Below are 15119 nucleotides of genomic sequence, written 5' to 3' on the forward strand. Positions count from 1 at the left end.
CTTTCTTAAGGGATGGTAATCTATAATTTTCTATTGCAGATTCCTAACTCCTACAGTTTCAGAGTCAATTTTTACAATTTTCTTGGGCAATTGAATTGATATGGTATTATATGTGAGCTAGGCCTCTGAAATATACCACACCTTCAACTTGCCCTGTGGTTTGGTTGTTCTTTGCAGGAATCTTTTTGCATATCTGACTACAAAACATCCTCTGTGTACTGGGTTCCATATTTGAGAGGAAATGTTGTCAGAGGACTCACAAGAAGAGTCAGTGGCTCAGAAGGCCTGGGGTTAGTAGCAGATTATCAGCGATAGCTGTTCCTGGACACAGTTGTTCATGTGTAGGTAACTCTCCAGTTAGATGACAATAAGATGGAATTGGCTTTTAATATAATTGGTTTAAATATAACTGGTTTTAATATGGTTGTAATACTGTTTATCGTGTTTTATATATTGCTGTTTTAATTTTTGTCTTTTGAGAGTTTATGTATTTTTTATTAGTATTGTATTATGCTGAACTGCATCGACTTATTGCCAAGTGTTAGCTGCTCTGAGTCCCTCAGTGAGGGAGAGAGGGTGGGATATAAAACAAAGTAAATAAATAAAAATGAATAAAAATAAATACATATATTAGTGTAATGTGCACAACATGAGTTTGCCCTTGAAGAAATTGCAGCTGGTGCAAAACATAGCAGCTAGACTGCTGACCAAAATATCACAAACAGAATTGCACTGGCTTAAAAGAATTGCCCTGGCTGTTATTACACTTCTGGTCTGAATTCTCACTACCTACAGTAACATTTAAAGATCCAAATTATTGATATATTGAAAAGAGAGCTTCACTCTATGTATGATTAACTGAGGATAGAGGTTTACAGGAGAGTCGGTTTTCCAGGTTCCACCAGTGAGTCCATTACACTATATGAGGACACATAGATCTTTTTCAGCTGTGACATTTTGGTTATAGAATACCTTAGATATCTGGTTGGTACCAATGCAGATTTTCTTTTGGCAGTAAGTAGAAGTGTTTCTGTCTCACTAAAATGTTTGATTGGCTCCATATGCTTATGTGCATGCCTTTAGGCTTTACATTGTTTTAAACTGCTTACATCATTTTTAAAGTAATTTTTATTCATGGAAATAAAATACCTGTAAAATAAAATATACCACACAAGCAATTTTAGATGTTTAAAACTAAAAAATACACAACTACATACTATCTATTTCTACAAGTCTACAACTACATGACTATTAAAATAACAAACTAGATAAAATGAAAACAAAACTCACATACACACGCACAAACAAACAAAAGGATCTATTGACTTCACACTCTCTATTTGATTATTATTATTTTGGCAACAGTCTGCTAGTTCATAAACCCTATAGTTGAAAAATACACCATTGTTGTGAAAAGATAATGAAGTCCCAATTTTAGTCAAAGATTTTTCCTTAATCAGCATAGCCCATTTGTCCATCTTGGGTAATTCATAAATCTTCATTAGCCATTATTAGAGACCATATCCTTTTCACCTCATTTTTCAGAACCTGTATCTTTATTGTCATCCTCTGATTTTTCTTCTCCACATGTTTCCTCTTGCTCTTCTTCCTTTTCCTTCTGAGTCTGATGTGTATCAAACTTATCTCCATTTTCAAAAATTCTTTCACCTTTTTGACTGTATATAATCTGAATGTCTTTTGACTCAAATAGTTTCTGTCCAGTTTCTTCTATCCCTTGCTTTCAACTTTTGTGTTACAAAGGCTTTTTTTGTTTTCAGAATTCTAGGATGTGTATCCTTAAACCAAATAATCTGTTGACTATCAATTGTCAATTTGTTCAAGTGATGCTGCTGCAAAATCACCACATCTCTAGATAGGTTTTTCTTTTTAGCCACATAAATATCCTGTCGATAGATCATGACAATCTCCCAACTTTATGAAGGACTTAAAAAAATCAATAAGGACTTCAAACATTTTGACACAAATATCCTCCACCTGCTATTCTGACATGCCCTAAAACTCATGTTTTCCCCTTTTCATTAAGATCTAGGGGTGTCATTGCATCCAGAACTTCTTACTTGTGCTTAATTTTTCTATAATCTCCTCCAGCTTCTGAGTCTTACATTCCAATTTCTATGATTTCTGGTGAGTTGTCTCCCGAGTCAGATTTTTCAAAGAATTACATATGGCTTTCATATCAGCAGATAAATCTTTCGTGATCGTCTTCATTTCATCAATAAGGTGGGCTATTCCAGTTGGTTTAGGTTGGTTTGCAGATGTTCTTCTATTTTCTTCAGCAGTCATTTGCCCCATAATCAATTGTCAGTGTAATCCACAATAAGCCTGATACTTCTTTGACAATATTAAAGTAACTGGACCTTTCTTGTAATAATACCTCCTGTACACATGGTGACACTGTAGTGGAAATCTTTCTAGTTCTCATTTCCCTCTTAGTCTCAGTCATTAAATATTCATTGTTACTCCTCCTAGTGGAAACCATTCTTTGTTATGGCTGTGTAAACAGACTCAAATTCTTTGGTGACCACATAGGCAACTGCTAACGGCTATCTGGCCACCTGGACCTTAGTAGCCTTTCTTGCAATTCTTGAGTACCACTATTCAACCAACTTAATTGGGGGCAGGCTTCCTTTAACAGTGGTAGTTTTTCTGATTTTCATTCATTTTGGGCACTAAATGGCTATTTTACTCGTGTTTCAAATAAGTAGAAGAAAACTAAAAAGGCAATAAACTGTCCATCAGTCAGGATCTTGTCACACAGTGAATCTTCCCAGTCTCATCATTAAAATGATTAATTGGCATCACTTCTGCTGTGAAAAGCAACCACCAGATGTGGTAGGTCTTGTTTACTGTTCCCTCTGCTTTCGTGTGCCACCAAAAGAGATGCCTCAGCAAAGCACAATAGCCAGGAATTGAATATCTGAGGGGCCTTCAACACAGCTATATAAAATCCACACAGATCTGGATTATATGACAGTGTGATGAAAGTTGTTGCCCTGGTATTGGGAACCTGGAGCTAGTTCTCAAGGCTCTTCCACATAGCCATATAACCCAGAATATTAAGGCTGATAATCCACAATGTCTGCTTTGATTTGGGTTATCTAAATCAAAGCAGACATTGTGGATTATCAGCCTTAATGGCTATGTGGAAGAGCCTTGAGAACTGGCTCCAAGTTCCCAATACCAGGGCAACAACTTTCATCAGTTCGAAGTACCACTGGGCCCCCTTCCATGCAGCTGAATAAAATCCCATATTTTCTGCTTTGAACTGGAATACATTGCAGTATGGACTCAGATAACCTAGTTCAAAGCAGATATTGTGGAATTTTCTGCCTTGGTGTTTTGGGTTATATGGCTGTGTGGAGGGGCCCTGGATTGGTGTATTCTGCACATGAAAGCTTTTCCCCCGAGAGTTTAATGAAGGGTCAGCCAGTACGTTACCATTACTACCAGAAGTCCTAATCTGTTAACATCAGTTTTACTTGAATGCTGCTTGGAAACCTCATGATTTAGGGCAGGGTGTCAACATTTTAACAATTGTTGTCATTAGGTAAATATAACGTGATTAGCTCTGTTCAACTCAGTGGCCTTACTAAAGTTGTTTAGCATAATCTTACAAATTGATTGTATTGCATATTCCATCATCTCCAGTCAACTTGACCTTTGAGTGTTGGACTCATTAGCACTTCCTCCTATTCTTCTCTGATATGACCCCAGCCATCTCTTTCTTTTCATCATTCATTTAATCACAGTTCAACATTATGTCCAAAACTTGAATTTTGTTTATTCTTAGCTTTAGTTTATTGTAATATAAGTTGGTTTCCAAAATCATAGTTAGAAGTTTGTTTCAGTAAGCCATAATTAAGGAAGTCTTCCTTGGTCAAGAAAGTTGAATATAGCAGCTAAAGTGAATTGCTGAGAAAGCCTGTAGTAAATTTTTAAAGTCTGTGTTCTCTAGTTCTGAATGGCATTGGCAGAGCTTATTGGCCTCTTTGGAAATACTTCAGGTCTGATTGATGAGCTGGCAGACAAGGGCTAGCTTCATCAGTTTCAGTATTAGGTTGGGCAGTGTTCAATTTATTTCTCTACCTCTCTGTGTGCACAGCTGCTTCTCCTCATAATCCTTTGCTTTTTTTCTCCCAGAACTATCCTTGTCCTGAACTCAGAGCAGCTGAAGAGCTTTGGCAGTCCCATCCTGAGAATGTATTATTTCCATATACCTCTCAGGCAATCTAAACTCAAGCAGGGATTTTTTTTAAGTAAGAGGGAAAGAGGTATTAAAGACTTGAGCTTGTAACTTCAAAACTCCCTTTTTCCATTGTTTTATCTTCTGCAGGTTAATTGAAAAACATTTTAAATACAATGTTGGGAGGAGAAGCTGCTGCAGGGAAGAAAGAAACACCTGGAATTCATTTCTTTGGGACAGAAGGAAAGACTGGATACATTCACATTATATGACAAGGGAGAGTTCCATGGAAACCTTGGCTTATCATGAATGAGCTTCACACTATTTAATTGCTTGTGCTTGGAGCAGAAGGGTCTGAACGATCCATGGTGCAGAGTAGTAGGCTTATCATGCCTTTTGCAGCAAGCAGCTTCCCTTTACTGGTTGGTCATATCCCAGCACAAACCAAAATTAAAAAATTCCAGGTTTTTACTCTTGGCTTGCTTCTTTAGTCTGTTGAGAGGAAGCAAAGATGTGAAGGGAAGCTAGCTGCTGCCACATGATGCATCAGACCAACAAACCATGGAGCCATTCCTGCTGTGAGAAAAACAGTTGTGCACCATCTGTTTTGGAAACAGAGGGGAATGTGTTTAGTTTTCAGGAGGAGACCTGCAGGAGACATAGATGCATGTGGGGCAATTTTATCTGTCCTTCTTACTTTTATAGCAGGGACACATTGCTACTTTCTGCATGGGAAAGAATAGTCACATGTTCAGAGCACTATTACTATGTGCCTCCTGCCTGATGGATTTTATTTATTCATTGCTTTTAAACCAAGACTCAAATGCCTGAAACTGTCATTGCTGAAAAAGCAATGTGGCATAATTGAGCATGCAATTGTAGTTTTAATTGTAATCTTTGCAAATGTGTAAACCACCTTGTGTCCTAGTCTTGGGGAAAAGGCATGATTTAAAAATTAATGGTGATGGTGGCCCAAAGCATCATATTTCCTTCATACATGTGGAAAATATCAGCTTAAGTGTATAGTCAACTCAACTTCAGAAACATAAGTAAACTGCATCAAATTTTTCCCCTAGGCTATCAGAGAGTATTTTTTTCAGAACATAATTTCCAAAGAAAGGAAAAATAGCCTAACATACCACAACTGTTTTCTCTGAACATGTGGACAACTATTAAAATATATGAGCTGCAGAACTATGTCATGAGTCTTTGATATTGGCTTTAAATTCCTGTGACCTTCTTCTTCTTCCTAGCGTTTGTCCCACAAATTCACAGAAACTTCTTGTTTGCTTCTTGTTCTCTGCTTGTTCCTATTGGTCGCATCTCTCATTGTGAGCCTTGCTTCAGCCATATCACTTTTCAGATTGTTGAGTTAGTGCGTTTTAGGTCTGCCACGTGGCCTATCACCTGCAACTTCCATATTTAGTGTGGTTTTAGCCACAGAAGTTTTGTCACTTCGTTGCATATGTCTAAACCATCTCAGACAAGATTCCTTCATCTTCCCAGTGATTGGAGTAACTCCAAAGATGGAGCACACTTTATTGTTTGGAATCCTGTCCTTCGGGGTAATACCCATTGACCACTTGAGCATCCACGTTTTCATAGTGTGCAGAGTTTGCTTGATGGCATTAGTGGTTAGCCAGCATTCAGTGGCATACAAAACGACCGATCTCACCACCATCCTGTAGATTTTTAATTTTTGGCAGATTGGGATCTTCTTGTCACACATTACACCTGTCATTGCTCTCCACCACATCCATGTGGCATTTACACATGTGTGAGCATCGAACAGTACTTCGCTGGTGGAGGTGATCTTTGAGCCGACTTATTTAAAACTGGTCACTTTGTTGAGGTTAGTGATATTGATGGAGCCATCCTCTACTGTTGGTCCACATTCCCTGTTCTCAGTTTTTGAGCTGTTGAACCATAATCTGAAATATTGCAGATGATTTTTTCCACACTTGCACCTGAGTCTGCAACTCACTGACTAATATAACATCATCGCCATACAGTAGCGTCCAAGGACACCTGTTTATGTCTCTGGTGATCATGCATAGTATGAGCAGCAATGGTGACAAAGCCAATCCTTGATGAATTCCAACTCGAACGGGGAAAAGCTTGCTGATTCCTGCTGTGCATCTTACCACACATAAAGAACTTGTCAGATTCGCGTACAGCATCTTCATCCACTGTATGTATTCTTCTGGTACTCATTGTGATCTCAACGGCATCCATAAAAGATCACGTGGAACCCAGTCAAATGCCTTCTCAACATCTAGAAATATGGTGTGAATGTTACGATTCTTCTCCCTATGTTTTTCAATCAAAAGCCTGGTGGCATGAATTGTGTTGGTGGTCCCACATTCCTTTACAAAACCGCACTGATTTGCTATCTTCATGATGATATATTTCAACCAATTATCTAGAATGTGCTCAAAGATCTTCATAGTGTGACAGAGCAGATTGGTCTATACAAAGAGCAGATAGCAAAATCTCCTTTCCCCTTTCAGATGGGCACAGTCACACTTATCTGCCAGCTGTCTGGTGTCTTTCCCTCAGCGATGATCCTGTTGAAAAGCTCAGCGAGCCACTCACAGTCTCAGTTTCCCAACAGCCTCCAAACATCTGCTGGCAAGTCCTCTGGACCGATAGCCTTATTTAACTTCATTTTTGTAAGAGCTTGCTTGACTTTGTACATTGTAATTTGTAGGACAAATTCTTCTATAATGGCTGCAGACTGGATAGGTGGATGTGGGAACTCTTCGTTAGAAATTATATTGAAGTGCTGTTGCCACTTCTCCAAGACATTGGTGGGGCAACGGAGGACGGTGTTGTTAGCAGACTTGATGGTACTGATATGTCGTCTTGAGTGGATCAATTTTGTGCCTTGGCTAACCAGAACATGGACTTCTCACCTTCCCTAGAATCCAAATTTTCGCAGAGCTTCTTTAGCAATTTGCCTTTGTTATGGAGACAGATTTCTTTGCATCTTGCTGATCCTGGGCCTGACAAGTCTTCATCCAACACATGTATTTCAACTTCTTTTCTTAGATCTTTGTTTGCATTATATTTGTATATTATATATTATTGCATTATATTTGTTTGCATTAATTTCCTGTGACATTATATAAGGCAATATAATCACATGGAGAGAAAAGTAAATATTTTCTCCTGGGTATGGCCTTTGTAAGGAGCTATTATCCAGTTATATCCTGGAAACTGAAACAAATAAGTACATATCATGGTTAAAGTAGAAACAGAATATTCAATAATATATTGTAATAATTTAAAAGTAGTTGAAAACAAATTGTATCCCGAAATTGCTATGTTTAAGATCCTAGCAAGAGTTTTTCAACAACTGGAAGCTGTGTATTTATCAAATATGTTCACATTGTTTTGACTGATATATAAACTTTTTAATTGTATACATTTCTCAAGAACAAACATTTGCAGAATATTCTATAACCTGGGAGTTTTTGAATGTTTCCATTTTAACTTGTCAAATATGACTGAGGTCCTATATCAAGGACGTAATATGGAATTACATATCTGACATAATATACAGTGTTTCTTGTTAGTTATAATGATGTTTGTTGTGCACTAAACCTGACAATCCTAAGACGAAACTTTCATAGGGTTTTCTTGGCAAGATTTTCAGCGGGGTTTATCATTGTCTTCCTCTGAGTCTGAGAAAATGTGACTTGTTAACCAGTGGGTTTCTATATTAAGTAGGAATTGAAACGCTGATCTCCATAGTTGTAGTCCAGTGCTCAAACCACTGCGCTATGCTACTTGCCTGTATGTTAATTTTACTATTTCTGAATATCTTTCATTAACATATATAATTTTAATCATGAAGTCTTCCAGCTGGTAAAATGAATAATGATTGGAATGGTTTTTTAGACATGAATACCTGCTTAAATTGCTGGTACTCATGTGTTAAAAAGTACAGATGAATTCTGAAATCAGCCCTGCAGTGACTTAGTGAAGATGCACAGACAGAAAGCAGCAGCAATGGGATTCACCACCCTGGTTCTCTCTTTGTTAGTTAGTTTGTTTGTTTTGGGGGTGGGTATTAATGGAAAGGAGGGGATGGCAGAAAGGGGAATGGGGAGAGGGCCTGGGCACCAGGGAGAGAGACAGATCCATAGCTGCAGCAGGACAGAGATGGAAAACAAGTTCAATGTTAAGATGGCAACAAAAGCCGCATGACATTATGCAATGTTTTGTAAAACTCTCTTAAAAGCACAAAAAGCTTTGTAACAATTAAAAATCAAGCCATTTAATGAAATTATACTTAAGCTATATTCCAGTACTTGTAAAAAATAAAAGCTCATTGTTTTTTTTAAAAGGACTTCTACCAGACCAGAGGTGGCCAGCATAGAAGCTATAGAAAAAGATGACCGCCAGTGTTCACAGAAGGCTATTGTTCAGGCGAAATCATCCCAAGTATCACGTCTAACAAGTATTATTTTGGCTGAAGATATTTGTGAGTACAGTATTCTGCTCCCTTCTTGTACAGAAATGTTTTAGAAGGTTTTATCTGAGAAAATTCTATGGTATAGTAGAATCTGTACATTTTATACCAATTCCCATGAGCATCTTAATGGATACACTAACAGTGTGTGTGTGAAATTTTAAATTGTTAAGGAGAAGAATATAGAATTCAAAATGAAATATATGAAATATAGTTCACCCGTGCCTCCTGTTCATTTTTATTGGCAAGCATAACCTCTTTCCCATATTGATTGTGTGTGTGTTTTTTTTTCTGAAAAGAAGCTTCTGAACCCAAGATTTTCTACTATTTGATAGTGAGATAATAAGTTAGTCACTTCAGGCAAATGCATCCCATGGAGATGGAAAAGAAGAGGTGGCTTGATCTATGCACATAGTGGAAAGAAAAGCAGCGAGGTATTACTAAATAACAGGATGGAGTAAAATGCTTTTTGTCTGCTAAAAGAAAAAGTGTAGAAAGCAGGGAAAGAATTTAATACATAAAGTCAGCTGAGAATGCAAACTAAAATGAAAAAATAGATTATAGGAGAAAGATGAAATTGAAAATATATTCAGTTCAAAATTTTCCATATAACTATTTTTCATTTACTCATAAGTTATATTGCTAGAAAAGACCAAGTAATTCATTTGTGCATGAGCTAGTTTATTTTGGACTAATTTATTGTGTGGGAATGTAATGAAATATGAAGACAATAAGATTGGTAGCTGGTGATGACTGGTTTTGCCTTAAAAGTGTGCAGTACAGAAAACCAGCACCTGGAACTCATATATTGTATCCGCCCCCCCGCCGCCGTCCCCCCCCCCCCAAAAAAAAACATCCATAGTATTTTTCATCTGTGTGGAGTATGACTTACTTTAAGGTGAGTTCAAACACCATAAAGGGATTTTGCTGATCATTGAGCATAATTAGAATGTTCACCCTGATATTTTCTCTCCTAAAAATTGAGCAAAGTGACCTGGATCCAGAGGAATACCAGACAAGTAGTGACTTCAACCTCCTGATAGTTTCCCAAGTTTCTCAAAAGATCTCTCCTCAGGACCAAGGGGTGTAGTGGTGTGTTCTGCTGCTCAGTCTCATAGTAGTTTCCGACTCTTCGTGAACTCATGGACCTGTCCACGCCAGAGCTCCCTGTCGGCCGTCACCGCCCCCAGTTCCTTCAAGGTTAAGCCAGTCACTTCAAGGATACCATCCATCCATCTCACCCTTGGTCGGCCTCTCTTCCTTTTTCCTTCCATTTTTCCCAGCATCATGATCTTTTCCAGGCTTTCCTGTCTTCTCATGATGTGGCCAAAATACTTCAACTTTGCCTCTAATATACTTCCCTCCAGTGAGCAGTTGGGCATTATTTCCTGGAGGATGGGCTGGTTGGATCTTCTTGCAGTCCAAGGCACTCTCAGAATTTTCCTCCAGCACCAAAATTCAAAAGCGTTTATCTTCCTTCGCTCAGCCTTCCTTATGGTCTAGCTCTCACAACCATAGGTTACTATGGGGAATACCATTGCTTTGACTATGCGGACCTTCGTTGCCAGTGTGATGTCTCTGCTCTTCACCATTTTATCAAGGTTGGCCATTGCCCTCCTCCCAAAAAGTAAACATCTTCTGATTTCCTGGCTGCAGTCTACATCTGCAGTGATCTTCATGCCTAGAAATATGAAGTCTGTCACTGCCTCCACGTTTTCTCCTTCTATTTGCCAGTTATCAATAGGTGTGGTTGCCATGATCTTGGTTTTCTTGATGTTTAACTGCAACTCAGCTTTTGCACTTTCTTCTTTCACCTTGATGATAAGGCTCCTCAGCTCTTCCTCACTTTCGGCCATCAGAGTGGTATCATCTGCACATCTAAGGTTGTTAATGTTTTTTCCAGCAACTTTAACTCCGGCCTTTGAATCGTCAAGCCCCGCACGTCGCATGATGTGTTCTGCATACAAGTTGACTAGGTAGGGTGAAAGTATGCAGCCCTGCCGTACTCCTTTCCCAATCTTGAACCAGTCTGTTGTTCCGTCGTCTGTTCTTACTGTGGCTACTTGGTCTTTATACAGATTTCTCAGGAGACAGACACGGTGACTTGGTATCCCCATACCACCAAGAACATGCCACAGTTTATTATGATGATTATGGTGTGTAGGATTTTATATTTTAGGGCAAAATCCTGACAGAGGCACCAGAACCCCCCCTGGCCATAGGTTGTACCCCAATTAAATTAAGGACTATTCATCTTTAGTCTCCTGAAACAAAATGCACGCCAGTCAAAAGGTCTTAGTCCTCATGAGAGGCTTTTTACTGGTTGAGGTGATGGGAAGTAGAAATGTCACTTTGAGTCTATCCTTCTGTCATAGCCCCACTGGATCTAAACCTGTACGCAATAGGAGAACATAGGCATAAGAAGTCCCATGTTCTTAATAAAGAATTAAAACAAGAGACTCTTGTTACTGAACATATGTTGAACATCATGCTCATTCCTCTGCTTATTTTTCTGGTGTCAGGCTATAGCAGTGTTGGTTTTTGTTTTCAATATATGGCTTGATACTTAATGCTTAAAATAACGGTTTGCTAACCAAACACATTTAAAACAGACATGAAGCCATCATAAAAGTAACATTGGTTCTTGAGACCAGCAGGGTTATTTCATTTGTTATTTTCTTATATCTTATTCAGTGACTGGCCAGGTGCTTCGCTGTGATGCTATAGTTGATATCATTCATGAGATCCACATTGTGTCAACTACAAAAGAACTGTATCTAGAGGATTCACCACTGCAATTGAAAATCCAAGCATTAGACTCTGAAGGTATGAGTCATTCTGATCTATCCAACTAAGCACTTAATTCTATGAATTTATTCAATGTTAGGGTGAACTGGAAGTCCCAAATGGTAGTTACATTTTATGCAAACTTAATATTTTTCTTTTATAAATCCAAAATCATTGATAACATTAGTCAAGTGATTTTAAGCTAATCATTCTTCAAATACATTTATTTCTATCTAGTTAGATGAAAATACTTTCACTATGTGTCTTGATTTAGGAGACTTTCTGATACTAGTGAGAATTCCAGTATCCCAGTATTACAGGACATAAAATGCCTTCTGTCCACAATAGTGTTTTTTTATGTGCAAACAAGAGCATTCTAAAAGAAAGAAGAGGTAGTTTGAAAATTTGAAAAAATAGAGGGTAGGGGCCTTGAAACAGCCTTGAGGAACTACATGAAAATTGTGGGTGGCACTTTCCTCACCTCTGTATTTGATTATTAATGTAACATGATCTAATCATATGGTTCCAGTAATAATCCTGTCAATCCCATTTTGAACCAACTGAAACACCTCAGGATTCTTCTCTGAGAGTTGAAAGTAAAGTGCACTATAATTAATTCAGAAGTGATCAAAGTAAGATTATCCAAGGCCAACTCTGGCTTTTTCAGGAAAGGAAAATGCTCACATAGATGATAAAACTGCTAGAAAACACTTCCATCTGTGTACTGTCTTGAAGATGGAAATGAGGAGTGGAGATGAAGCAAATAATAGCATTTGCACAGCCAATCAATAACAAATAAGAGAGATTCTTGTTCATTAATTGGATTGATGAGTATGTCCTCATATCAGTAAGTAAAGCTGCTTTGAAGAATATTTGCTTTGATTTCAAAAAGAGTCAAGCTGGTACCTGAACATGGTGTTCTTGTAGTACATGTGTTGTGAGACTGTTGTGAGACTGCTGTGGCTAATGTCACAGCAGGAATTTAAGTTTTGCATGGTGCCTGCTGCAAATCTGCAGCTTCAGTGCTATTGCAATTCTCTCCACCAAAAAACTATTCCATTTGCTTTCCCTTTGTTTCAGCAACATTGTGAGAAGATTTGTTCTTAGCCTTGGAGTGTGACTTCATGTGTCATGAAAACAACCAATTATGATTGTACATCTTGTATACAATACCCTTGTTCATCCCACTCCCCAGATTTGAACCACTGACCTTTCAGTCAGCAAGTTCAGCAGCTCAGCAGTCTAACCCACTGTGCCACCAGAGGCTCCAAATTTTTGTTATTGTTTAATTATAAAACCATGTGATTGAAACATCCATTTCTGCTTTGGAAGTAACTAATGAACAGGATAACATTAAGGGATATAGTCAAACCATTTGTGAATACACCAGCCTACTAAATTGTTTCAGTTTAGGGTATTTTAGATTAACAACACAATTATCTACATACCTATTCAGAAGTTAAGTACAGTAGAGACCCGGTTAACCGAGCTCCGGTTAACCGAGGCTCTGTATCATCCGAGGCACCGCCAGAGATGCCCCTCCCTCTCCCTCTCCTTCTCTCGAATTCGAGAGAAGGAGAGGGAGAGGGAGGAGGAAGCACCCCGCAATCGCTGCGTTAATGGGAGAGAAGAGAAAACTCTTCCCTTTAGTAAAGACGCTTGCCTGGGCAAACACGGAGGCGTTGTTCCGCATTTCCCCAGTCTCAGCCCTTTACCGAAGGGTTTCCTCCCTTCAGTAAGGACCTGACTGAGGCTTTGGGGAAACAAGGAGTACGTTGCTAAACAGCAGTGCGTCCTGGGTTTCCTTAGGCTGGGCCTCCCTATTATGCAAGAGATCCGGCTATCCGAGATGCGGCCCGCTTGTTTAACTCGGATAACCGGAACTCTACTGTACTACCAAGTTTGCTGGGTTATTCTCAGCTGAGTATGATAGCACGAGGAGGATACAGGCAACTCTTTGAACGTTAGGTTGCATGCAGATCCCTGAAGCCCTTGTCAATGTAGCCACTTGGAAGGAATGCTTTGAACTGCAGTCACAATTTCTGTAGGCTACACGACTGACACACTCAAGAATTTCAATTTCATTCTTCAATTCATTTCTATTCTTTTCCAAGTTAGACACAGACAACCATGCTCTTCCTTGCACTCTTATCTCAACTTTTAATGTGAAAGTCTCAAAAAGAGATCCAGCACAGTATAGTAGTTGAACATTGAATTAGGATTCTGGAGCCTAGGGTTTGAATGTCCATTTAGCCATAAAAACTTACTGAATGACCTTGGGCAAGCCACATTCTCCCAACCTTAGAGGAAAGCAAGTGCAAATGCTCCCTTCCCAAAGAAATCTAGCCAAAAAAAATTCCATGATAGAATTGCCTTATGGTCACTACGTTAGAAATTACTTGAAAAGCACTTTAAAAACAATCTTGTATAGAGATGGAAAGGATGCCACTTCATTCTTCTCTTTTAAAAGTTCATTACTGATAAGTAATGTATGTTTTCTATTAAAACTATTCCATCGAATTAACGTTGCAGGGAGATGAACTGGGAGTGAAGAAAAAAGCTAGTTCTGAATAATTATTTTTTAAAAAATACTATTTCCTCTACCTAAGGGAAGTCATAGGGAGGAGGGAGCAGGCTTGTTTTTTGCTGCCCTGCAGACTAGGACGCAGTACAATGGCTTCAAACTACAGGAAAGGAGATTCCACCTGAACATTAGGAAGAACTTCCTAACTGTGAGAACTGCTCAGCACTGAACTTTCTGCCCTGGACTCTAGTAGAGGCTCCTTCTTTGGAGGCTTTTAAGCATAGGCTGGATGGCCATCTGTCAGGGGTGCTTTGAATGAGATTTTCCTGCTTCTTGGCAGGGGGTTGGATTGGATGGCCCACAAGGTCTCTTCCAACTCTATGATTCTACCACATGGAGATTGATGTTAGATAATTTAATTGATGTTTATAAGATAGTGAAACTCAAGATTTCAGAGAAAAAGCCAAGACTTACTCTAGCAATCTTATAGCAAGGTTTGCAAGAGAGTTCAGATGTTACAACCATCTTTTGCAGGGCAAGTGTAGCCTTTTTCTTGAAGTATCCAATTTGTTTCCCATAAGTAATTGGAAACAAAGTAAATACTTGCAAGTAGTTTGTTATAAGTAGCTAGGAAAATGAGAACATTCTGGCATGCGTAGTTTCTTACTAACAGCATACTGAAGAGCACAAGGAAGAGTACTTGGTTTGTAAAAGCCAGATATCAGATGTAGAGCATCTACATATTAAACTTCATTTACTTGTCACATCCTTCACAAATTGTAAGGCTCTGAAAGCAGTGTTGAATGAAAAACTGTACTGTTAAATGATCATATACTTCATATTTCACCTCCTACCGTTGAATGGTGTATTGATAGGCTGCATCTAAGCCACAGGTTATTTTCCATAGCCACTATTTCAGTTCCTCACAGGTCCTGGCATCATAGCATTTTGTGTAGAAATTGTTTCCTTCTTTTTGGTAGGTTACCAGTGGTCTGATTTCATATTTCAACTCCGCAATTAATGTTAGTATTACAGTAGAGTCTCACTTATCCAAACCTCGCTTATCCAAGCCTCTGGATTATCCAAGCCATTTTTGTAGTCAATGTTTTCAATATATTGTGATATTT

The 15119-nt window shown here is 38.6% G+C and overlaps 1 protein-coding gene across 1 annotated transcript in view; it reads left to right on the forward strand.

Annotated features, from left to right (window-relative positions):
* nup210 (nucleoporin 210) overlaps positions 1-15119 on the forward strand; it is a 123258-nt gene that overhangs the window by 11554 nt on the left and 96585 nt on the right. Inside the window, exons 2-3 of the mRNA XM_062969969.1 lie at positions 8557-8693; positions 11376-11507. Coding sequence (XP_062826039.1) covers positions 8557-8693; positions 11376-11507 — 269 coding nt within the window. The remainder of the gene's footprint in view (positions 1-8556; positions 8694-11375; positions 11508-15119) is intronic.

Source organism: Anolis carolinensis, chromosome 2 (genome assembly GCF_035594765.1).
Source record: "Anolis carolinensis isolate JA03-04 chromosome 2, rAnoCar3.1.pri, whole genome shotgun sequence".
NCBI lineage: Eukaryota > Metazoa > Chordata > Lepidosauria > Squamata > Dactyloidae > Anolis > Anolis carolinensis.